Source organism: Cydia pomonella, chromosome 19, assembly GCF_033807575.1.
Source record: "Cydia pomonella isolate Wapato2018A chromosome 19, ilCydPomo1, whole genome shotgun sequence".
Classification (NCBI taxonomy): domain Eukaryota; kingdom Metazoa; phylum Arthropoda; class Insecta; order Lepidoptera; family Tortricidae; genus Cydia; species Cydia pomonella.
This window is the reverse complement of record NC_084721.1, coordinates 2469711-2497370: the sequence shown is the minus strand read 5'-3', so window position 1 is coordinate 2497370 and position 27660 is coordinate 2469711. Positions and strand designations below refer to the sequence as shown.

Sequence of the window (27660 nt, the reverse complement as noted above, 5' to 3'; positions counted from 1 at the left end):
AACCCTCCCCGCGCTGATGAGGTGAAAAATGTTGTGCTCCACTCGGTGGCGAATCTCCCAATCCTCGTGCCCTGAAACCCTCGCAACGCTCAATACTCCCCTCTCGAATCACTCGCCACGCTCGTGGTTCAATATTGTAAAGACCGGCCAAACAACAACTTTGCCCCCAGTAAAACAAATAAGTATTAAAATTCCTTTAAAAAAACCTTACCTAAAAAAAAAACACTCCGTTTAATTTCATGCATTGGGCAGTTACGTGTTGTCGATTTGCCGTATGGGTATGGATCAGGGGCGGCGGGTCCATACAACTCGATTCCCACCGGCTTGCCTAAAATTTATTGCTACATAAACCAAACCTATATATCATCATTAAAATTAAAAATAAATCCATAATGAAAACACTACGTATTACATTACCTTGGAATTGATAACACGATTTACTAAAGCACTAATCATAGCAGGCGCGCGAAGTGAAGCTAAGCTTGACTATTCAATAGTATTCATTCATTGCGCACGCCTCACTTTTATCATGAAAAAAAGTACATAATGTTAAGGTGTTTTCTTGTTCCGAGTTGCCTAGCCAGAATTTTCACGCGCCGCTACTGGTATGGATGGTACTTATCGCTTGCCCCATCACTATTCTCTCTGACCTGACGATCGCTGCAGCGACGAGGGTTAGCGCGCCACGTCCGGTGCAATAAGACCCTCGCTCGCAACGGCTGCACCCTTAGCCCCGCGGTAGTGTAAACAGCTCCGCTTATACTGGACGAGTAGCAATTGTATTTTTGTTTGCCAACCGTCAATGAGTGAAAAGCCACTGTATCGCTCCTTGTCGTAATCGTTTTATCGTATCCATCAAATAAATATGTTGTGATAATTTGCCCTTTGTAGTTTAAAACCATTTTACAGAATGGAGGTATCCTCCTTGAGCTGGTGTGATGAGTGCGGCGATGCGCATAGCGCGATTATTTTTGTATATACCTACAGACATTGCAATCGCTTGTATATTGAAGAGCAAGAATATTCAGTTAAAATGTAATTGCTTATACTTATACACCGTTGATCCACTAACATTTCCTGTAAAACCCCTTGTCGTCAGGAAAGCATTACATTTTCCGTTTAGTAAATTTAAATGCGGACATAAATTAAAGAAATTGACCTTTTATCTATTACATAGAAACGATTTTCCAATCGATTGTCATTCTGTTGTGTAACCGTTCATTGTATTAATAATGTATTAAATGATGATTACAAGTATATCTGCTAAAAAAAATTCCAGCACGCTCCACCATGTCGTCAAGCTCACCATACGTATTAACCTATCGAATGAGCTAATGCTTTTACGGATACTGGAAATCGATATGTCAATATACTACATACTCGTACCTATACGAGGCCTGGACGTTAGTGAGATGACGATATGAGTTGTGCTGGTGTCCGACTTTATTACCTACATGTAACATGAGTTTCACATGCTTATCCACCTGGTTTCTTGAGCTTAATAGTCGCCTCCAAACCTCCCCTTACAGCGACCCCATTCCTCACACGAGTTTACCCTGAGTTCATAGCCGTCAACAACTTCCTCGGCTCACTGTTTGCACTGAATATACGTTAGTCAATCTACGTGAGGCACATCGTCATCCTAATAACAGCATAAGACCGTTCTTGAGTAGATATAAAAGTAAATATTCTAGCACTCACCATTGATCTGTTCGCACACAACCACTTTTCTTTCCGTCGTCCGAGCGTCTACCCGCCAGTCCGCCCCGTAAAAATCATAACAAGATAGAAGCAATGTTAAACTTGAACGTGACTGCCAGCGCCATCTATACAATGACGCTGGCAACCCTTAGCTGATTCGCGGTATCCGCGACAGTATGATTAATCGAGTTTATAACTTTTTTGAGAAATATAACATCTTGGATAAAAACCAGTATGGATTTAGGAAACATCATTCAACTTCACTAGCAGTTTATCAATACATACAAAGCATCTTAGACCATATAAACAATAGATCGTATAGCGTAGGGCTCTTGTTAGATATGACAAAAGCGTACGAAAAAGTATCCCACGAAATATTACTTTGTAAACTGAATGGCATGGGAATACGTGGTCTAGCCCATAATTGGTTTAAATCATACCTTCACAAACGTAAGCAATGCGTACAAATAGAATATTTTGATAAGGAATCCGAAGATATTAAAACTATTACGTCAAATATGCGAAATATAACCTGTTCTATCCCCCAGGGTAGCGTTTGTGGATGTCTCCTATTTTTAGCGTATATAAATGACCTGCCAAAAAGCCTAGATACAAACACTACCTGCGTTATGTTTGCTGATGATGTTTCCCTTTTATTTAAATGCAATAATAGCTCAGAATGTAATTCACAACTCAAAAATATTTTTTCCACGGTAAAAAAATGGCTTAGTGACCATAATTTAGAAATTAATTTGAATAAAACTAAAATTATACAATTTAAACCGGTACAAAAAAAACCAATACAATTAAATTTGGAAAGTAATTCATATAAGATAGAGGAAGTTACAGAATTTAACTTATTAGGCATAACAATAGACTCTGGAATAAATTGGAAAGGACATATCCAAAATATTAAAACAAAAATTTCTAAATTTATATATGCGCTTAATGTACTAAAAACTAATACTAATTTTAAATGTGCGTTATCTGCTTACTACGCATATGCGTACTCATGGCTCCGCTACGCCGTGGTGCTGTGGGGGGACAGCACCGAGGCCGACCAGCTGTTTGTGATGCAAAAGAAAATGTGTTCGTATCTTAGCTAATGTGCGTATCCCAAACAGTTGCCGCCCATACTTTATTCAATATAGGTTATTAACCTTGCCTTGTATTTATATATTACAGGCTGCACTTTTTGTTCGGGAACATTCAAATTTTTTCACATTAAAACAAGACAAGGAAAACACGAGAACGCAGTATAGAAATAAACTACTATTACCAAAGACTAACCTAGAGATGTGTAAAAATAGTCCCCAATATAAATGTATTTTAATAACAAATAAAATTCCCAATAATATTAAGGTAGAAACTCGAAACACAGTGTTTAAAAATAAATTAGAAAAATTATTAATTGATAAATGTTATTATTCGGTTAAGGATTTTCTTAATGACGATAGTTTATAACATGCTTTTTTTTTTTGTAATATTAATTGTCATGTTTAAATGAGAAGACTTGTTTTGTTTAGTTTTAAGTTAATGTTGTGTGCCCTTACAGGGTGTCATGGTCTGACTTGTATTTTATGGTATAACATCCTGATTTATTATGTACATGACTTTACAACAAATAAATAATAATAATAATAATAATCTCCGTATGTGTTGTTTCGTTGCCATTTTGCAGCTCGGAGTAAAAGATGCACTTAGCCAATCTGTCATCGGACATACGGGAGACATGACCACACCATCGCAGCTGTCGCCGCATTAGATAGGCTTTAATGCTGCTGACATGAGCACGATGTAGAACTTTCGTGTTCCTGACACGATCCGACCACGAGATGTTCATTATGGCACGCAGGCATCAGGCCTATTCAATGTGCGAATGTCCTTTCGGTAGAAGCATCACGTTTCCGTGGCATATAGGAGATTGGGCAGGACTATTGTCATATACACGGAGACCTTGGTTTGAAAGCTTAATGTCGTGTGAACGGAACACCTTGATGCGAAGTTTGCCGAAGGCAGCAGCAGCTGCGGCGACTACATGATCATCATCATCTTATATTTAAAACTTAGACTCTTGTCGGTGGAGCGATTTCCATGTACGTTGGTCCTCTGCCTTCTTCTTAACAGCCTGACGACACGACTTGAGTTTTTCCTTTACTTGATCTATGTACGTTCTCCTTGGTCTCCCCGTCTTCCTCTTGTCATCGTGTCGTAGTAGATGTCCAAGCATCTTTCCTCTTATCTATGATTCTCAACAAAATTCTCTTCTGTCCTACTTTACATAAAACCTTTTTGGTGGTTTTCTTTTCCGTCCAACTGACTTTTGCCATTCGACCTCGCAAAATTGTAGTTTTTGTATTAAATTTTTACACGTTTTAATCAAAGGCATTATTAATTTTATTTTAATTTTATTTTGCTTGGATTATAATTTATTGTATATAGTATTCCACTGTGTCGTTTAAGTGTATACATAAATAAATAAAATGAATAAATATTTGGTATGACGGGACTAACTATTTTCATACCAAATGTCATCTACTTACATTAGTTTAGCGGTTTAAGTGTAAAGAGGTAGTCAGACAGGAAGTATAAACCGTACTGTACTTTTAATTAAAAAATGAGCATTGTTGTTACACCTTACACATTTGTCATTTTTGACATAATTATACTTATATCTGGTTTCGTTCGAAATTGAGAGAAAGTCATCGTTTTTAGATCACGATGAATGATGGGCCGTGTCTAAATGGGGTATTTGGACGATTTGTCATCGCTATACGTTCCTTGACAGCTCTCCGAAATTACGAACGAAAATAACAAAAGTATTATATTGATGCCCTTATTCACACTCATACTAATTACGGGGCAAAGACTGTAATTAAGAGCTTTTTATTTGTGTTATGAGCACAGATCTGTTCCTGAGTCATGGATGTATTCGTATATTATATATATCATTGTCTGAGTACCCGCAACACAAGCCTTCCTGGCCTACCGTGGGACCTAGTCAATTTGTGTAAGGATATGTATTTATATATTTAGTTTGTTCATGCACTGCGGTATTAATTACAAAAAGAGATGAATGTGGAATTCATTTAACGAAAATCACATTTTCTAAATATCGACCTTCGCTATGTACGCACTGTTCCAACCTTTTCCACATATTCCGAAATTAATGCAAAACTTGAAGCTTTACGGTACGAAGTGAAAATACTTTACTGCGATACGCCTTAATAGCATATGCACGATAATCTGCTGGCCATTCATTGTTATTAATCAACACTCACACAACACTCATGAAATTAAAATACCCTTCCTCATCTCCGTCGTACTTCCCGTTGGAAGAAAATTATTTAAATTTTAAATCAGAAATTAGCCGCAGAACTCCTGTATATTAAAGCCTGCCCAGTAATATATGATCACGCGCCATACTGCGTAATTTCATTGGAACTACATTTTTCATACAAAACTGAACTACACCCTATACAAGAGAATAACAGCCAGCGCCCTCTTGACAATGATCATATATTTCTGGTCGGTCTTTAAACATTTAGGTACTTATAAACGTTTGTAATTCTCTTGCTCTCATATACACATAAAGCTGAGTGCTTCAACACTCAGCCCATACACCATAATGGATGCAATTAGAGCAACGCGTGACCGAAACGCGTTTAATCGCATCGAGCAGACCGCAATTACTACTGCAGGTTCAATATTATAACTACAGAGCTCAAATGTCACTGACTTAGAGTTGAAGCTGACTCTGCAAAATATTAATAAAAAAACACAAACAGATACAAAAAAAACCTAAAATTAATAAAGGTGTAAATATCTCGAAGCGTCTGAACTTAATGATTATATAGTTTATCAAATTATCCTTAGAGTTGTATAGGGTCTCCGAGAGTCAAAATTCTGTATAATTAAAACATTCATTATCAAGTACGACAACCGAACCAGGTGTCTCACTGTAATTATCCTCAAAAACAAAGTTACTAAATATAACCTGTGTTTTATACACTCCAGTTTCCACAAACAGCACCCGTTCACGAGTATGACGCGTATCTCAACCATCGCCTCCCTCAACCTTCATTCGGGAAAGTGGCGACCCGATCAACGAGGCCACCGTAAGCATAAACTTTTAAGCGAGCATGACATGTTCAAGCTAACGGGTTATAATTCTAAAGCTTCCTAAAGCTGAGTGCTTCAACACTCCGCCCACATTGCCAAAATGGACGCATTCAGCGCAACGCGTGACCGAAACGCGTTTAATCGCGTCGAGCAGACCGCATGGCTGCAATTACTGCAGATAGTCTCAATATGGCTAGGTTACCACAGACTCGAATGTCACTGACTCTTGAAACAAAGAAGTGAGATAGGTAAGGTCAGGTTGGGTAACAGAAACATATATTTATTTTGCTCGGGTTAAGTGAAACCGTAGGAGAAAAGTCCTTCTGCATAGATATTTTTAAATCAATGTGATTTATGCATTACGTTTATTTTTGATATTATTTATTTCTTTAACATTTTAAGTATATATAAATGTTTATTTTCCCTGCAAGTGTCCCCTTTGTCCCATAGTTCCTCTTACCCCACATAACCTTAAATAGGAGTTGGTGTACAGTTACAGGGTACGCATACGCACGCTGTAGTTTTAAAATTATAGATTTTACCACAGAGCTCAATATCATTGGCTCATTGACTTTATTAAGCAATCAACCGAGGAAAAATAACAGGTTTACAATTACTTTTATGTAATTTTATACCTAAGTGCAAGGCCTGAGTGGACGCTCGAAGCGGAGCGTTCGGCGGGGCGTACAGCGTGGCGTCGGGCTCACAAGTGATTTCAGCAGCGTACACTAAGGCCGCTCCTATACGTTTGCATTTGTTTAATGTGCACGCCGCACGCCCCACCCCGCTGCACGCCCAACTCGAGCGTCCACTCAGGTCTTACACTAAGTGCTAAAACAGACAGCATAAATTGGCGCATCACTCATAGAGTTAGACCAACATAAGTCTGAAACGATTTTGATAGCACACGCAGTGCAAGTGTTATTTATATGCCATAATTATCTACTGTGTTGACTCGAATTTAAACTGTCGTGAGACATACGAACATTAAATAATTCTACGGATTACACTCACGTATTTTTAGTCACTCGCGCGACATGTTTCGGAGAGCTTAGGCCTCTTTTCTCAAGCACTAACAGTAACAAGTTCTAAAAATACGTGAGTGTAATCCGTAGAATTATTTAATTTTAATACTGTGTTGACGAGTAGATAATATCAAATGGCATTAAGTCCGCCCTTTGTAGGTACTGTAAGATTTGTACTTTTGTGCAATAAAGGTTAAATAAATAAATAATTTCATAGAAATTTGACGTTTAATATAACACTTCCACTGCGTGTGCAAAATCGTTTTAGACTTATCTTGGTCTGACCCTATAACAACCGTAAGTAACATTAAATAAAACATACAATTGTTTACTGTATTTTTCCGCAACTATTTCCAAGTGTAAAGTGGTTTTAATGTCACTACAAAGGGTTGCTTTCTTTGGTTGACCATAGTTTTTTGTAGACAATTTTTGAACAAGATAGAAAAACAAATGGGATGGAAAAGTATACAATACAATAATTAAATAATAGATTTTTTTATATCACTGATAGCTAACGGTGGATTGTATGGTATGTATAATAATACTTATTTTAATAAATATTAAAACAACAAATATATATCACAATTTCAACGGGTGATGTAGGCCGACTGACAATACTGACATAGATTAGATTAGATTAGATTAAAAAAAAAAAAAATTTAATCTGTTTATTTCATATCAAAAAAACATGCATTTTTCTAACTTAACTACTAATCTTAAATTAAAAAGATTTTTCGAGTTAAAAAATGAAAATAATAACAATACTAATGAAATAAAATTATAGCTCCAATAAGGATTGTCAATACAATTAGACTAACAGTAAGTAGGTAAATACTTACATAAAATACATAGAACATAAACAAGAAGTATAGCTAAAAATTTGACGTAAATATATAAAAGAGGGAACATGCCAGCCAGTCGCCAGCATTTAGGACATAAAACTTAAGAAATAACTCATATTACAAATACCAAACTACATTACTGGTACCAAATATTAGTAGATACGTTATGTTTCAATACAACGTGTAATATTAATGTAACCTCAGCAATATGTAATATGATCTCACCCCAGCGCCACCACAACATTAAATCGTAGGATCAAAGTTTGCTAAGCGTCTGAGAGATAAATTGATTTAATTGATGCTCAAATTCTGATTACTTGTTAATTAACAGTTGAAGACTCTTTGGTTGGATCCGGTTCGTAGGACCAATAAAAATTGCTATGGGCTGTAATCCGATAATTAATTAAAAAGAGGATTTCACCTTAGTAAATTATGCAAATTAAGCACTGAAATAAGTAATTTTTTGTTATGCGATAGGCAGACACTCATATTGGCACGTCAGTGCATATTGAGTGATCAGCACATTTAATGTAGATCTTGCGCCTCCACTCGATAAGGGATTTCCTCTTCTGTCACGTACAATAAATATATATAATGATAGAATAGCAAGTATTTGGGGATTCAAGTGTACAAGCTGGGAGACAATACATCTGTTAACCTGTATACTGTGTTAAGTGATTCAACCCCTCCACCCCGGCGCTCTGCCTATTACAGTTAGAAGTAAGTTTTGAATTTAAAATCTACCTATACATAGACACAACACAAGCCAGATGCTGCAGACTAGCTGGAACGTTAGTAGATAAGTAACTTGTGTGTCGTAAAATGAAAAGTTCTGTTATATTCCTTTTTTTTCTTTTTTTTTTAGGCGGTGGTGGCCGAGTGGATATGACGTCCGACTTTCATTCCGGAGGTCGCGGGCTCAAATCCTGGCTCGTACCAATGAGTTTTTCGGAACTTATGTACGAAATATCATTTGATATTTACCACTAGCTTTTCGGTGAAGGAAAACATCGTGAAGAAACCTGCATACATCTGCGAAGAAATTCAAAGGTGTATGTGAAGTCCTCAATCCGCATTGGGCTAGCGTGGGGACTATAGCCCGTGCCCTCTCACGCATGAGAGGAGGCCTGTGCCCAGCAGTGGGATGTATATAGGCTGACTTAGCATTATTATTTATTTATACTACGTCGGTGGAATACAAGTTTACAGCCCGCCTGATGGTAAGCAGTCTCCTTAGCCTATGTACGCCTGCAACTCCAGAGGAGTTACATGCACGTTGCCGAACCTAACACTCCGCACCCTCGTTGAGCTCTGGCAACCTTACTCACCCGCAGGAACACAACACTATGAGTAGGGTCTAGTGTTATTTGGCTGCGGTGTTCTGTAAGGTGGAGGTACTTCCCCAGTTGGGTTCTGCTCTAGATATTATTATATATTCAATTTTTTGTCATTACAAGTTTGAGAAAAGCACTATACAAATCACGGCGAGGAACGGGTTTGCCCAGCTGCGTATCCCTATCCTTCTATAGCCTGCAACCTTGGGTTTCCCCGCCTGTATAGCGTCAACGGGCTACTTGACATTATTAAGAGGAATAAACGATCGACATGTTTATTGTTTCGTTTTGTGTTGAATGTGTTGTCGGTGCTCTAGTCTAAGATACTCAAAACTGGATCGATACATGTCAAGCGTATATTCGACTTAATAATACGTGAGTAACGCTTTGAAAATAATTTTAATATATTGACAATCCTGATTGAAATACAATCTACGTGTTAATGTTTTTGGGTAAATTATTTCCAAATCGGGGTTGTAAACGATCAGTAACAATTGTCAATCACGCAAGATGGCAAACGGGATAAGTGGTTTTGGGGCTGCTTAAGTTGCCAATATTGCAGGTGTAACAAGACAATTTTAGGGCTGATTTAAGGATCAAGGATGATCAATTGATCACGCCTGACCGGGCTGGGGGCGGGCCGGAGCTTCCGGCGCCTCGTTTTCTATGGTTACACCACGTAATCACAGAATAATAATAAAATAAATAAAATAAATTTTTATTGGCATTAAGGTAAGTACATTTTAGTGATTGAAGTGTGTTACAGAAGTCAGTGTCCTCTCCCAAACATAATAGTAACTATTAAGACTTTAACCATTTTCATTTTAGACTTAAAGTAGATAATTAAGGCTTGTTTTAATATTATAAAATAAGTATAGAATAAGTAATAGTACAACCGTACTGAAAAGAAACTTCCCACAAACCGAACTTTGACAGCGATTCAGGCGAATCATGCTGTCCCTTTCTTATGTATGGTACTATCCCTTTCGGCTATTTAGGGTTGTGAAATTCAAGTCATTATCTTATCTGTGGTCGTACATGCAAAGGGAAGTCAAGTTATGCCAACCCTAATAATTGCTCGGAGCAATGCTGAGCAGAACTAAAAATTACAGATATGTAATGCGAAGAACGACGTTCCCCTTAAAACATCATCTCTTTTTCAGATCTTAAAATCTTTGAGGATTGATCTAACAGACTCAAATGTAAAGTTTTATATCAACTCGTAAAACTACTAAAAACTCGCTCCATTTTCGCTTTTCCAAGCAAAAGTAAAACTCATTTAAAAAAAAACAAAGCGAAACGTGACCAGTCATGCTTTTAAGCGATCCGTCGCATTCAAGAACCCAATCAGATTATGCATCCTTTTTTAATAGAAAAATAACCTCAAACTAAAGAGCTTTAAGTGCTCGAACCTACTAATAATATATTGAATATTTTGATTCTTTTTACAAATAACAGATTTTTGTACATGTAGTTTACAGTCCTGTCACTAGTACCCTTAGTCCAGTCCTGTCACTAGCTTTTTTAAATCCTATTATTAGACTCTAGTGATAGTATTTAAAAATAATGCGTAATTGTTTGTTCATTGGAGATTCCATAAGATCCATGACATGAGGAGAGACTTTGCCTCCTTGTGTGTGTTCTACCGCTTGTACAATGGGCTGTGCTCTGAAGAATTGTTTGCCAACGGCCGCTTTCTATCACCGCACCGCTCACCGTCGGCAGGGTGTTCATCCTCACACCCTAGAACCTAAATGGTCACGCACTGTGCGGTTTAAGAGGAACTTCCTTCCGCGCACGCTCCGGTTGTGGAATGAGCTTCATACCGAGGTTTTCTCGAGGGGCTACAATATGGGTTTCTTCAAAAAAGGAGTGTACAGGTATTTAAAGGGTCGGCAACGCGCATGTAATATCTCTGGGGTTGCAGGCGTCCATAGGCTACGGTGACTGCTCCATCAGGCGGGTCGTATGCTTGTTTGCCACCGTCGTGGTATAAAAAAAATTGTTAAACATTTTTTTGTGTTATAGAGCGGATTTCTGTGGAAACAGTTCTGCCTTAATATACGTATGTTTATAATTTTTTTTAACTCTGTGTTTGTTTCTTGCTTCTCTTTTGAGACCTTCTGAGTCAGATATTTTGTACTTACCCAAAATTATCCTCTAAGAGGATGCAATGAAGGGTTCCAATTTAATCCACGAAAACTATGAGGAAAGGGAAATGGGGCGCTTTAATGACTTCGATGCGAACAAAGTCGCGGCACAGGCTTAGAAATTAAACTTCAGACCTTTTGTAACAAATACCCTTTTCGCGCGATACAGTTTTCCGTTAAAACGGGGTAATTTACCCTCCTTAATAGATTACCCGTATCCCGGATGGTTACGCAGCTATTGTTATAAATTGATGATTAAAAGTAATTGATGGATGAATAGGAAACTTTGTAGCGTTATTTTAATATCGTTATACGCTTAAAAGATGTTCATCACATTTTTTTCAAGTCTTACGGCCAACAGAGGTAAGAAAGTTTAATACGAGTCTCGCTTTAGTGGTCATACCAACATACCTTTGACATACCAACAACGTCCTCGACATATTCTTCTCTAGATTTTGGTTCTAGATGGTTTTTAGGGTTCCGTAGTCAACTAGGAACCCTTATTTTATATGAGTTCAATATTACCAGTACCTGAGGCTGCAGGTTTTGCTTTTTTTTATTTTCTTGTTTTTATAAAATACAGGGTTACATTAAAAAGCGCTAAAACGGCAAAAAAAGCGCCGTGAAGCCCTTAAACAGACGCCTAGCATACAAAATCGGCAACAATAAATGCAAAAATCAAAACGGTCAGACACAGATAATCTATTTCTCATTACGATCCAAAAATTTCGTAACGATTGGTTAAGTTTTAGAGGAGGAAAATGTCGAGAACGAAATCTCGATTTCTGAGATTTTTACGCAGGATTATTGGCCTAAGCTGAAGTTGTCCTTATCGTACTAATTTTAGGAACCGCCCCCGTCACTTCATCGCAACGGAGATATTTACCTAAAATTCTCAAAACGGAGAAGGGGCTTAGTTGGTCCTCTTAAAATCGATTTTATCGAGTGCTAAAAAACGCAACTCAAACGGTACTCGACTATATATACAGGATGATTCAGGAGACGTGAGCAGGATCAAACCTGCATATTCAGTAAGTTTATCAGCAACTGTTTCGTATCAGTATTTGTGAGATTAACGTTAATTTAATTTTTACTGTTAAAAAAAAGAGTTTTATTTTATTTACGATATTTATGGTCACCCTCTTTGTTTTATCCATAATAAGTGACAAATTGAATGTCATCGAAGTGTGGTTACTTTTATAAAATCGTATCTCACTCAAGTGTGACATTTTATTTTCTTCATAATCAAAGTGCTGTCATAACGGTTAAAGAGGTTTTATCTTTGTTAATTAAGTGTTGTAGGGTGTCCATGATTGTAGATAATCAAATTTGCCCTTAACAAAAAGTTAAATAACAGATAAAAAGCGTGATTGTTATACTTAAGTATGATGGTGAACGATTCATTAACATTTACTGATTGTGTAGGCTTAGTCCTGCTCACGTCTCATGAATTACCCTGTATATGGATATATCGTTATTCAGATAAATACAGACAAAGTAACTCGCATTTACGGCCACCCCACACTAGCGTCTTTTGAGCGTCGGCATCTAGTCAGCGCTATGGAAATTGGCGTCGCTGCGCAGTTGCGTCAACATTGCGTCGAGCAGCAGCCATAGGGTTGACTAGACGCGCTCGGGAGACGCTAGCGTGACATTACCTCACGCTAGCCACCATAATATTAAAAGCAAGCCACTGGTTATCTTCCGGCGCGCGCCATCCTCTCGTATTCCCCAGGACCAGCTATTTGGACTCCATCTTATCTAACTTACCTACTTAGGGACCTACTTTAGCTTAACAACCTCAGAGCTTGTAACCGGGTTTACTACAGGATATCCCATTTTACTTTATTTTTAAAAAGAAACAAAACTGCAATCTATTTCATTTATTTTTTCAATTTGCTTGTCTAAAAATATTCGTGTGTACTAAATATTCGATTTTATGGATATTTTGTACGACAGAGGAGTGTCAGACCCAGTGTCTCTTAGAGAAATTTTAACTCCAACATTAACTATATCTACTAGAAGAATAAAATAGCGAGTGTTTATTTTTTGGAATTTTTAGTCTGTTCAATTTCCAGGCGTGACAAGCGAATAAAAAATAACGTTTCAGATCTCATTCATTTCTTCCACACTGTATCACCTATTGTATATTAGTAAAAATTACTAATATGAACTGTATAGCGAGTTTTCAGAGTAACCACAGATTTTAGTAGTTAACGAACTTGTCCATCACGAGTTTAAATTGTTTGCTTGTACGAGTATTAACATACGTGCATACATATTGGTTGATTACTCGTGCACAGCGCTTGGAAGTTTTTTAGACTAGCGATTTTTCTGCGCATGTAAGTTTATACCAGAAATATTAACCTAACCTAATCGAATGTTAGCCCGGCCCGCCTGATGGTAAGCAGTCTCCGTAGCCTATGTACGCCTTCAACTCCAGAGGAGAGGAGAGAGTAACACTCCGATGTTGCATGGATATTTGTTACTGAGTCATGAGTGTTTTCTATGTATTTAAGTATTTATAAATATGTATATATTACATATATCGTCGTCTAAGTACCCAGTCGCGAATCGAGTTCCAATCTACATAGTTTGACAGTGTAATGTAGATATCGATATCGCGATGACAAGTCGGCAACATTAATTATATTTTTATAAGTGGGTAGGACAATACTCTTGAATTTCCGACGCAACCGGCCGCTCGGCCATTTTGCCCGTGGAAGCCATAGTGATCGGTTGGTAGTGTTATTAACTATAGTAATTTGAGTGCCACGTGCTGACGTCGGGTTATGGAGACGACGGCAGCTTACATCTTGCAAGTTAAGTACGCTCAATTCTGGTATTTATTTCTTGTATTTCATCTTAACTATCTGATTAGTGATTGATACGTTAAGTAAGCTCAATCCTGGTATTTATTACTTTTGACCTTAATTATCTGTACCCCTAGTGTAAATAAATTCGATTTTGAAACGTGACGTACGCGTTTGCGTTTAGTCTCATTTTGTATTGGATTTAGAAAGAGCGCGCCAAGCGGGACGTTTTGGTAAGTCAAAATCCTATACAAAATGAGACTTAACGCAAACGCGTTCATCACGTTATGATGTCGATAAAATTTACACTAGCGGTACAGATTAGTGATTGATGCGTTACGTACGCTAGGTTTGATATTTACCCCGCCCGTTTATTTAAAAGCCTGAGCTCACCATAAATCTAAGAATTAAAGTATTAAAGTATTATTGTGTTTAACTAATAATAGCTACTGTGCAAATCACATTGCTAGGTTTTAGAAATGCTTGACTGACATCCTTTTTTTCCTCCTCTCTCACTGACAGATGACATCAGCTTTGACTTAGGTTCGTCTCATTTGTGATGTTAAATCTTAACAACGTAAAGTTTAAATTATGTTACTCTGTTGTAGTGTAATATAGCGCTGGTGGCCTAGCGGTAAGAGCGTGCGACTTGCAATCCGGAGGTCGCGGGCTCAACCCCGGCTCGTACCAATGAGTTTTTCGGAACTTATGTACGAAATATCATTTGATATTTACCAGTCGCTTTTCGGTGAAGGAAAACATCGTGAGGAAACCGGACTAATCCCAACAGGGCCTTGTTTACTGGGTTGGAAGGTCAGATGGCAATCGCTTTCATAAAACTAGTGCCTACGCCAAACCTTGGGATTAGTTGTCAAGCGGACCCCAGGCTTCCATGAGCCGTGGCAAAATGCCGGGACAACGCGAGAAAGAAGAAGACTCTGTTGTAGTGTAATGTTTAGATGTTATTTTATTTGTTGATATGGTGTTAAATTAAATTAAATTAATTTGTAATATTTGCGCTTACTTGTAAAGAATGCTGTGTATACTTGTTTTGGATCTCGTGCTAGATTCCAAGCCATGATATTCAATTGTATGTTTCATGATTTTGTACGATTTCTGTTAAGTGTACCCAATAAAGTAAAATAAATGAAATCATTGATCTCAACTTCTATGACTTCGTCAAGTGCCATGGTTTAGAGGATCTGGTATGGGTAGGTTAGACATTGTAACAGCCCTCAGACTTCGATCTGGACACATTCCACTTAACTGCTTTGCTTTTTTGATGCGCAAGAGTCATTCACAAAACTGTACGGAATGTGGGACAAGAGAAGATGCTACTCACATTATGATGGAATGTATCCGAAACGAAGCTGACAGGCAAGCTTTTATAATTAAGCATAAAATCAATATATTCAATGTGGGTACATGTAACGATATTTTAGCACACCCTTTGTCTAAAAAAGCTAAAGATTTGTACAAACTTGTCAATTTAGGAATTAAGCGACGGTAAAATTGTGATTTTGATTTGTAACAATGGGGGTGACATCATCAAACATGATAAAACCCCTTTATTTAATAAAGATAAAAAAAAAAAACTTCTATGACTTCTATCGCTCTTGACGTTCAAGGACTTTGCTTTTTCGATGAAGGGGTAATAAAACTAGTTTACTAGAATCAGCACAAAATGTATCATAAATTGTTATAATAATTACTAAACAATAATATTGCATCTAATTTTATTTGAGCGAATCAACAATGAAAAAGATGCGTTCGTATCGTACGAGTACCCTAGCAAATTTTCCAAATGTTTATTTATCACCGGACATAGGAATCTGTGGGGCAAAATTGTTTCACAAGTAGGGAGTTCCTGTATCGATAAACTCAACTATCGATGCTAACTAGTGATCACTCAAGGATTTACTTTTAAAAATATGTTTTTTTAAGAGTAAAAAAATAATTAAATAATAACTCAGTGTACTCTTCTTCGTTTTTAAGACAAGACGAGTCAATTTTATAATTTTAGACGCTTAATACCCGAAAATATGGAACAAATTCTGGTCGTTTACTTTAACAATAGTAAATGGGACATAAACAATTGGGATGAGTAAAATTATAAAATTGTATTTTATTGTCTTAAAAACGAAGAAGAGTACATTGAGTTATTATTTGATTATTATTTTTACTCTTAATAAAAACGTATTTTTACAAGCAAACCCTTGAGTGATCACTAGTATATAGAACTAGCATCGATAGACGAGTTTATCGATACAGGAACTCCCTACTTGTCAAACAATTTTGCCACACGGATTCCTATGTCTGTTTATCACACAAAACGAACCTATTCCAGATGATTTTTTTTTTTATATTTCGGAGATAACACACAAACAGTCATACAAGAAACAACCATATAATTTCCTTGGAACACTAAGAACACATAGTATCTTCAGATGCGCAATGCGATTTGGACCCGGGTACGTCCTTAAACTACGTCCAAAAGAGAGGTAGGGGCATTGTGAATGTCATCTCGCTTTGTGTGGTAGGGCACAGCCAGTGGATGTCATTCCAGATCTAGAGCAGAGCCCAACTGGAGAAGTACCGCTACCTTACAGAAAACAGCAGCCAAATAACACTAGACCCTACTCATAGTGTTGTGTTCCTGCCAGTGAGTAAGGTTGCCAGAGCTCGACGAGGAGCGGCGGGTTTAGGGTCGGCAACGCGCATGTAACTCCTCTGGAGTTGCAGGCGTACATAGGCTACGGAGACTGCTTACCATCAGGCGGGCCGTATGCTTGTTCGCTTGTTTGATGACGTTTTGTTGAGTGTGTGATCAAATGCCGGAATGCCGATCATAATATCCGGTCCAACTGTACAGACTTAGGTGATATTTTTACCGTGCGTTAAAAGTAAGTTGTTTGTAGCTACCTACTAAGATGATAGAAGAATGATATATAATTAAATCTAATTAAACTGTGTCATACAAGAATAACGTACTCTACGATAAGTTACTTTGTGAATACAGAACGCCAGTAGGTGCCAGACCAGGTGAAGATACGTAAACGATTTTCAAAATTCACGTAGACCTCAGATCAACATTAGTGTAGCTTGTCGCAATCAGGTGTATAACCCACATTTTCGGTCGGGCTTCCGAAGCCCTACGTATCACTGCCGCCCCAGTAGGCGGGTCAGGCGGTAATCCGGGATCATCCACGGGTGTCGTAAGCGCTTACTGATAAATTTGGGCGTTTTCTAGCCAAATATAAACCCGGTAGTGGCAAAAATAGACAAGGTACGTGACGCTGCATTCACAGAGTTTCTATATTGATTTTTTTTGTCGTTTTAATTACGGGCAAATGCTAAGTAATTGCACCTTCTTATTAGTTGTTAAGCAACGCAGTTAATCTTTCAAAGAAAACATTTATTGTCAGGCCACAAATATCTCTTATTTTAGTGTTATTGGGCAAATTCCCACGAAACAGCTGAAATACATACCACATCCTTCCGTCTGAGATATGATTAGGACCTTATAGCTCGATATAACCTATAAGAAAAAACAAAGACGATTGGAAATGGGAATTTGCGTTATTTCAACTCAGAATCAAGAGCTTTTTCGATCCTAATGGGGTAAAAAAATGTCCTACAGTTTTTCCTATGGTGTTACCATTTCCTCATATACTTTGTATGGCAGTATCTTTTTTTCTCCTATAGGGATGTAAAGGGCTCGCGACCCTGACTAGAAATAACACAAAAATGGCACAAAAGGTCAAATAATAAAATTGCAGAAAAAAAGAAACACTCAAATAACCGGTACCAAAAGAAAACAAAAATGAAATATGTAAACATAATTAAGAATATGTACAAGAAATATGTATGTAAGATTCTTAATTAAGGCGTTTATTATTTATTTATTTTAAACTTTATTGCACATCAAAAAATGTACAAATGGCGGACTTAATGCGTCATGACATTTTCTCATGGCATTTTATCATTATAAATTATTAGGTATATAGCTCGATATCTAAATTAAACCAACAACTATTTTAATAAAAGGTCTAGAGTTCGGTACCGAAACTTGAAATATGATTTAGATTAGAATTTTATATTGCCTGGCAAAAAGGCTGCCTATTCATTGATTTCCATCAAAATCCAATTTAGGCAGAAATAGAACTGTCACTATCAGAGTATGCTTTAATAAAAACTACAGTCAACTCAATTTAATATTAAAAAGCATTTTCGCTCGAACAAATTGAACTATTGTGAAACGTGTCTTGTCAGTACTTTAATTTAGTGAGACAAGTAAAATATCAAACTATTTCTAAAAAAAACAGCAAATTGAATTAGGGCGAGTAATGAGCAGCTAAAGCTAAATAAAAATGTAATTAATAACCGGGTCGCAACAAAAGTACTGACTAGAACTAGAACAAAATAATATGTTTGTGACGTATCATTTGGGTTTACCCTTAACAATTATCTGTGGGTGACGTCACGGTCTTTAATTGTTAATATGATGCTCTCAAAACCGCTAATTACGGCAAGCATAAATATAAACTGTTTTGTTACAACATATTTCTTATTTGTAAAGAAAGTTATTGTTGCGTAATAATAACGTCGATATCTACTTATGACAGACACATTTCAAATATATCTGAAAAGAAAAGGATATTTTGATTTTACCTCATTTCTAGTATCAGTCGAGATGACGTTTTGTTGAGTGTGTAATCAAATGCCAGAATGCCGATCATAATATGCGGTCCAACTGTACAGACTTAGGTGATGTTTTTATGAAACGAGCGAGCGAGTTTCATAAACCCACGCTCAAGCATAAGCCTTTCATTATATAGCAGTCGCATAAACTATTACTTTAACGTTATCACTAGGAAATGCTCCAACACCATCTGACACAAGTTTACACTTAGTCGCCATACCCAATAAATTCAAGTTGAAACATGGATCCCGCCAGGCACATCGTTAAAAATTTACGAACGCAACTTTCAAACACGTTTACATTATTTTCTGAGAAATTCAAGTGTCGTGTGGGGTGGTATAGTTGTCAGTAGCGCTAAGATGGTCGGCTCTTTATGATTTGTCACCATGCCTGTCACGTTCTAACAAGTATGTAAGCGCAAAAGTGACGGGCATAGTGACAGGTGATAAAAATGGAACCATGCTGCCACCGCAGGACTTTTAGCCCTGTAGGATGACTCACGTTAGACCTGGCTGGGTCTTCCGACGCTTCGTTTTCTATGACAGGTGATCATCTTGTGTGAATATACCTATAGAAAATACGCGTCATACTCGTGAACGAGCGCTATTTGTGGAGACCGGTCTGTTTAAGCTTACACGGGCACATGTATGTTATAAGTATGTAACTTTACTTTTGAGTGGCATTAACGTGAGACATTTAATTCGGTTCTTGTCTGTTTGTCTGATTTAATTTCTTGTCTTTGCATTATTTATATAAGAATTCAAGACTTGGAGACCTTTTACATTTCTAAGGATAATTTAGTGATCTTTTTTTAAATTATATTTTATCTCTGACAGAGACTTATACATCCCTAAAGAATTCTATTATTTGTTGGTTGTATTTCTTTATCATAGTTTTTTTTTTGAGTAATTCGACATTTAGAGACTATATATATCTCTAATAAAGTATATATTATTTCATTGATTCCACATTTTTAATTGTATTTTGTTTTTGTCTTTGCCTCTGCGGTCTATTTGCTGAATAAATGTTTGATATTTGATTGAAGTGTCGAGCGCCCTGGCCCGGGCCCAGCCGTTGTAGCGTGAGTCATCCTTAAGCTGTAGACGCTGGTTCGATTCTGGCCTCCGCTGCCGGTGGACTCGGTCACTTGTTTTTTTATAAGACATCAATTCCACTTTTTAAATTTTCTGCTCCTGGATATCTCAAAGTAAATTCGTATTCAATGCTGTAACACCTCCCGCAATCTAAAACTGAACATGTTTAGGGTACGCCATCTCACCGCACTGGTTTTATGATTTATGACCAATTCTTTCGCCGTCCAGGCTAGTCGTCTTTGCAATTCACTCCCTCTAAATATCAGACAAGCAAAATTTTATAACTGAAATATGACATCTTAGGAACGGGGCGTGTACCGCAAGCAAGCCACTTCGTTCGTCTATTTGCCTTTTTGTTATTCATACTTATTCGAATGATAGAGAGGCAAATAGACAAACTTCTTTCATTTAGGTTCGCGATAACCCCACAGAATTGCCAAAGTAGAAATCGATCAAACACGCAACGTAACGAGACTCTCATGTTGAATTCTCTCAAACCGTACATTGTGGATTGTGGATATAACCGCGTAATTTCGGTGACACATTTTGCCGAATTTACTATAGGTCTGTATTTGGTAGAGTACTGTAATATTACCAGATTACCGAAAACGCCATCCAATTCTACAAAAGTATGACCTCAACAGCGATTCGGAAAAGCGCCAAATAATAATCCGACTGAAGCGCCGACATCGTTAGCGAGCGTCACAAAAAATATTACACTTTTCTACTCCAAACTAACTATAGTGTCAATGTCACACACGAGCGGAGCTTCATTTTGATGGTTTATCCCGAAAATTTTCTTTTATTTTCTTTGAAACTCTGGGTCCATGGGGTCACAAGTTTTTTGGAGAAATCGCGAAACGTCTGGTTGACGTAACTGGTGACCGAAGAGCTGGCGGCTTCCTCGCACAACGTATCAGTATTGCGATACAACGAGGAAATGCCGCCAGCATCCTTGGTACAATGCCTCAAGGGCCTATTTTAGATATAAGCTAATTATAGTAATCATCTGTATATATCCATTATGTATATTGTTATCTCAATAAATATATTTTAAAATTGTAAAACTTTATACTTATTTGCTGATTTTGATTTTCCTGTAGTTTTTTTTTCGATAGTTTTTGATAAGTTTTGGTATGTAATTTTCCATTGATCTACGAAATCATACGTTTTCGTAACTCAGAGGAATACTATGTAGGACACAAATTTAAAATTGCTATTATATTGTACAGAATAGGGAACTCTATATATCCACCAAATTGATCGAATTCGGGCGAAAAACAAACTACAATAAAATAACAATGAACCCATTTATGAGAAATGACCACCATGCATGATAACCTATTCTCGTGCAATCAATTCCGAAATCAAACGAATTTCCCTATGATTGTTACGACTGTGTGGTGGCAAAGAGACATGTATATTTGCTAGGCCACGTCACATCCTATCAGTGTGCCGAGTCAAATAGGCCCCCTAAACGTAAGTTGGCTGTCCCGATAACTTCCCGCCGAGGCACGGAACCTGTCGCCTGGGCTAGTTAAAAATTCACGAAGGAACTTGTAAGCACGGTTAACTTCACCCTGCGGCTCTCCTCGAGTATTGAAGGGTGGAATTTGGAAAGTTTGTAAGTAAATCTTTATTGCAAACCATGGCATGTACATAGATGTTACAAATGATGTAAAGTTTCACATGGACCCTGGTGGGGGGTAGCAATTTTCCTTATAACTATATTGTACATGTACAAACTAAACTACTTTCATAATTGAATTACTCTACTGTCGTATTTTTAAAAGGTATACCTTCAACATATAAGAAAAAGCAGCCGTAACTTATTTTATGCAAGGTAAAATGCGTGCACAAGAAAGAGCACCCATGAGATGTTCTGATGCTGTGAGGTTGGCGGCAACATGCAGTGCGTGTCCCATATGGGTTAAGACCGCACACCATAGTATACATGGACGTGATCCTCAGCATTGAGGGACCGAGGAAGAAGAAAATGCATAAAGTCTGTTTCAACGCCAGTCCCATCCATCGACTTTAATATACTAGTCGTTGTATTTAGGCCAGTGGCTTTTTACCTTGTAGTGATACCTTCCCCAAGACAAAAACACACTTTTCGTATAATCGATATGTGTTGTTCCGAAGGCGGTTGGCGACAATCCGTTCATGCATAATGCAAAATAATGCGATCGTTAGCGGCAATTTTAGGGAAATGATACAAAATTATGTAGGTATATTTATCACGATAATTTTAAAATTAATTAGTGAGTCGAATCATTATATGAAATTTAAAATAACTTTGGTTATCACATAACACATCAGTGTATGTAAAGAAAAAGTTATCATTATAACATTTATAACCTATCCTTCTTACACATACTAAACCGAAAGAGAGGTAATGAACAGCGTGAAAAGGAATTGCGTGCCCAATTAGTCAGCCAATTAAAAATCATGATATGCTCTTTAGCAGGCTATAGGCTATATATATATTATTGCTCTTTCTATTTAAACGGGAATCGTGGGCGTACGAGTATCATACTAGAGACAGCACATCCAAACCTTCAATATTGGATGACAAGGGCATTTCAATCCATAACTCCCGCGGGAAGAATATAGGCCTTGACCTTCAGTACACCAACACGAAATAAAATCTTTTTCGAGCAAGTGTGATGAAAATATATGAATTCGCAATAAACACTAATCAATGATCTAAATTTTGCTATGGATACTTTTTACGTATATTGGACTAAAAAGCCCGTTTGTAAAAGGAATTTACATATCTTTATATTTTCGGACCATCCTATTGAAAATATTTGCAAACTGAGCCTGACAACATAAATACATAGTGAAGTTCAACACGAGTCACCAATTGCTGTTAAATGACTACATCCGTTGAAGATCCGGAGACAATGAAGTTGCTGCTAGTCGATCGTTTTGGCTTTAATCATACCTAAGTACAATCAATTCCTGTAGGTTTATGATCTGACCTCGGCAAATTGAATTTAATTATGAATTGTGCATATAATAAATATCTTGAATTAATATAAAGAAGAAACAACTCAATTTTTTGGCAAATCAACTTTTAGACTAATATTTTTCACGTCTCGGGCGTTACCAAAAATAACTCTGGTATAGGTAAGAAATCACGTTTCCAATTTATTTTAGATTTATTTTAGTTTTATTCTAGATTTAATTTAGTCATATTTTAGTTTTAGTTTACGTTATTAATTGTAATAATTACTTTTAAAAATTCATTTTATATTACTTTTCACGAAAGATTAAGCCATTGAGGTATTTTTTTAAATTGTCTAAATCCAACGTATAGTATAAAATTATCGTTTTATTTTTATGGTTTATTTTGCTATACATTTATTTTTGCCTTAAGTAGTAGGAGAATTTGTATTAGAAGCGTGCTAAATACAAACTTCAGCAAATTAAAATAACTTAAAGTTTATAGTCGCATATTGCATTTAGAGTACGAGGAACCATTTTGAAATATAGTAGATTTCCAAGTAAAATGTTATTGTACGACAATTTCATTGATGAGGTGTGGAACGTAAAACTTATTTTGTCTTTCATCTCGCGTGCAACAATTTAGGGGAATAGCTTAACATAAAATAATACTGAAACTTAAATTTCATCTCAAAATACATATGTAATGCTATAGGTACTACGATATTCAAAATAAGGAAAAGTAAATTAATGGCGGTTTATAATTATTTATTTTGCTATTTGAACATTTCGTAAAAAATATTTATATTTATATATAAATATTACAATGTTTTATGGAATTTTTATGGTTCTGAAAAAAATTTTTTTTTATTTTTTTTTATATATATGGAAATTAAGTTAGACTCAATAGATTGCATCTCAAAACCATAACACGGTTATCCAGTTAAACGCCTGCAAACTTTATATTTAATTTTTGTTTCTTGTAAAATAGAAAACAATATTTACATTACGCTTTTTTAATCCCAGAATTCGATTTGACACGTATAATTTAAAATGTACCTAATTAAAGTGTTTTCTTGAAGATTTATTAAGTTGCTGCCAATACTCATATTATGTGACATGGCCGACAAAAATTGTAGCCCGGGTGATACAATTCGCCCCAGACAATGTTTAATAGGGACGTATCAAGCTTACTTCATAAAATGACTGTTTTCCTGCCTTAAAATACATCATCATCGTTAGGTCTCCAGGAATAAGCAGGAAGGGAATTCCGTACAAAATTGGTGCGGACTAAAAAGGGTACGAGCAAACACGTAGCGCGCAGGGGAATTACACCGCATGAATAAACCATTCAAACGATATTGATAGTTACTGACTTGTGAGATGGTTTATTTAAATATAGCCTAAAGGGAGAGGAGATAGGTACATTTTTTTACAACATTATAAGAATAAGTTAGAATAAATAAATAATAAATTAGAGGAATATGAAAATTACACATACATAATTACGTCTTACATTAACCAAATTGGAGTCAACTGACTGAATAGACATCGTGAATTGATAACCAAAATATTTTTGCTCCTTGTTGTTTTTTTATGTTTGCTTTTAATAATATTAAGTCGATACTTTGTTAAATTTGAGCTAATGAATTAGAAATAAAGTTTAGCAATTAAATTATTAAGTGTATTCACTGTCATCAACAATGACTTTAAAAATATTTCGAAATGATAAAGGAAAAAAATCCTTAGTGAGAAGAATGTAATATGATATTAAATAAATACGTTTTATACGTTCAGCAGGATTTTTACTTTGTTAGTTAAATTTGGTTTTTAAACACTGTCTATTGTCTATTATCTATAATGTAAATAATAATGAACCAAATATATATTAATGTTTCGGCAAAACGTCGAATCAGCTGCATTAGTTGATACTGTCGCCACAAGGAACTCCGCCCAGTATGTGGTTAGCAAATAGCGCTAACATGGATGACATAACGCGGGACAACGGGCATCTGCAAAATCCCATTTGCGTAGTCCTTCGCTAACCGAATTTACCGAAATCGCAATTTCGAACGATTATCTATGCTTAACTTACTACTAATGGCTTAAAACAGAGTTAGGCTAGATTACTCAGTAGGTAAATAAAAAAATATTGGCAAAATATGTCAGTTATCGTACATTTTTAAGAATACTCATAAATGCAAGTGTCTAATTGTTGAGGAAATTATTAAAAAATCACCGAGCTCGAATATTTTTATTAAACTATTTTCGGCTAGTTTATTGTTGTTTACCCACACCACTGACATTTTTCTCGGATGTCAGTCATCCGTGACCACAAATGGTGTAACTCAGCTGAATTTACCGATAAGTTAAAAATAATAAAATTATATTACGTTAGAGACGTTCTAATCACTAAATATGTGTACAAAACGCGAGGGTTTAAAGTGTTATAAAATAGGCTAGGTACTCACTCAGTTTCGTTGTTTTCAAAGATGATGTGTCCTTCAGCAGGCTCGTACTGGGCACCGCTCTTGGCAGTTCCATCCTCCGTCCAGTACGGGACGCGCACCTTGCCTCTCGCTCCCGCAGTCCGCCCCACTCGAAGATCATACGTCCCCACCGACTCTGTCAACTCAAAGTCCCTTTGAGGGAACGAGAACACACCGGAATGATCATCGTCCAATATCACTACAGTAGCTGATGATGGCGAAGCCAAACAAGCACCTTTAGCCGAGATCAAACGCACGTAAAAGTGCTCATCTTCTTCGAACACGTCGTCGTCGATTACTTGAACAGTGAAGGTTTTTTCCGTCTCTCCGGGTCTAAAGACTAGAGTGCCCTGAGCTGCTTCGTAGTCTGACCCAGCTTCGGCTGTCCCGTCTTCAGTTGTATACTGCACAGAGACTTCTCCGCTCAAGTCTCCCGCCCTAACCACTCTAACCTCGAACGAACCACAGTTTTCCATGACGGTATAGTGGTCAGGCTCGAAACGGACATTGGGACCGCGAGGTTCAATCGACGGTGAGCCGGATCCTCGCCGCTGCAACTCAGCCTTCACTTCACTAAGATCACTTTGAGCCCTTTCCGATATTTTACGTGAGAAGTCACCTCCACCAGTCATCTTCCGCGTTGCGGCCACACGATAAAAGGCCCGAGACTTGGGACCTTTTGCCATCAGTGTCTCTAATGCCATCCTTTCTACGGTCTCCAAATCCTCCTCCGGGTGTTGTCTCCTCAATTCCCGGAGAACAGCAACATAATCTCGGCGAGATTTCTCCACCTCCCGACCTTCGTCATCATCTGATGCGAAATCATCGCCCGGTTTTAATGCCATTTCCACGGAACCATCGCCTTCAGCTTCCACGATCACTCCTCGCTCGTTAACACGATAGCCTTTCTTTAAATACTTGTACACTAGCAGCCGGCGATCTGCTATGTAAGCTGTCATAACTGTCGCTGGAAAGAAGAGGAAGGTGACAGCGCCCTCCCATACTTCGACTTCGTTCGGTGATATAACAGCTAGGATGAGGTAGAGCCACACATACGCGAATATGGACCAAGTGGCGGTCACGAGAAACACTCGGAGATGCTTGATCTTCCGCACCTCACCATCAGGAATCACACCCACACATATCGCTATGATCACGAACAAATTATAAGCGGCGGAGCCCACGATAGTCCCCGGCCCCAAATCACCCGCTTCGAAGTTCTTTCCAGCTATCTCTATAACGGACAACAAAATCTCAGGCGCACTAGACCCTAAGGCCATTAAAGTCAAGTTGGCAACAGTCTCATTCCACACGCGAACGACAACGATCTGATCGCTGCCGTTGCGCCGCACGCGCACCTCCTTCTCACGCGACGTGATGACTTCGATGGCGGCCATGAAGCGGTCCGAGACGATGGACACGCCGATGAAGAGGTACATGAGCGCGAAGAAGTAGACGAAGCCGCGGAGCGCGATGTCGAGGGTCGGAACATCCTCGAGCGGGTGCCAGACGGGAAGGACGAGCCCCTCGGAGCACTGGAGGCGGTGCGGGGTGGTGGCGTTGCGCGGCGCGGGGCGCGCTGGCGGCTCGGCGCGGGCCACCACGCAGCAGGCCGCGAGCGCGGCGAGCGCGGGCCGCATGCCGCGTTACCTGACGCCACCCATGCGCGGCGACCGGCGCTGGTCGTAGCCGGCGCCCGACTGAGCGTCGCGACGCCGCCCCGCCCCGCGCCGATCACCGTGGAGGCTTCTTGCGGTTAACTAAAACTCACATGCGAATACTTAGGCTTTGTACACGTTTTAATGTACGCAACGTTGTAAATTTCATTTGGCGGCGGCTTAGAAAGTTTTCAGTAAAAAGGTTATTAGCTCGCGCTTAGTTATCAAACTAAGTTTAAATTCGCTTCTTGTTATCAGAAGTTTAGCGAAGTTGCGGAGTAGGCGGTTATATTGTCATTTGCGGTTGAGGGGTGCGAATATTAAGAAGTTTCCAAGGCGATTAAGTTATTTATGTTGTCTTATGGCAGGGCGTGTATCAATAAAGGGGTGGTTGTAATCTTTTAAATTGGATTGTCGGTTGCGGAGCGCTCGGAGATAATAATTTAGCTGACGGACGGCTTTAATGAATTCGCTGATTAATGCAGCTTAATATTTCATAGACACGTTTTCATTATTCCCGAATTAGGGGTAATTTCGCATTACAGTCATGTCAAATTTAGGATTATATTTATAACCGATAGGTATTTCACAATTTAGTTAAAGAGCAGGTATTTATTTATTTATTTATATATGCCCCAAGGCATCAACAGTAATACAAAAAGTAAATAAACATAGACAATAACAGATATCCACAAAAGTTCAACTAACAAGAGATTACGAAAAAAATTAGATAGTAAAAAGAACTTTATACAAAGTAGATAACGTGTGGTTGTGTTTA

General features: G+C 37.7%; 1 protein-coding gene across 6 annotated transcripts in view; it reads right to left on the bottom strand.

Annotated features, from left to right (window-relative positions):
* Positions 1–26948, bottom strand: part of LOC133528681 (sodium/calcium exchanger 3) — a 263871-nt gene extending 236923 nt beyond the window's left edge. For 4 of the 6 annotated variants that reach the window (XM_061866147.1, XM_061866148.1, XM_061866151.1 and 1 more), the window contains exon 1: positions 25207–26948. In XM_061866147.1, coding sequence (XP_061722131.1) covers positions 25207–26864 — 1658 coding nt within the window. In that variant the 5' untranslated portion in view covers positions 26865–26948. The remainder of the gene's footprint in view (positions 1–25206) is intronic. The other 2 variants (XM_061866150.1, XM_061866149.1) reach the window with 2 other exon arrangements.
* Positions 26949–27660: the final 712 nt, after the last annotated feature.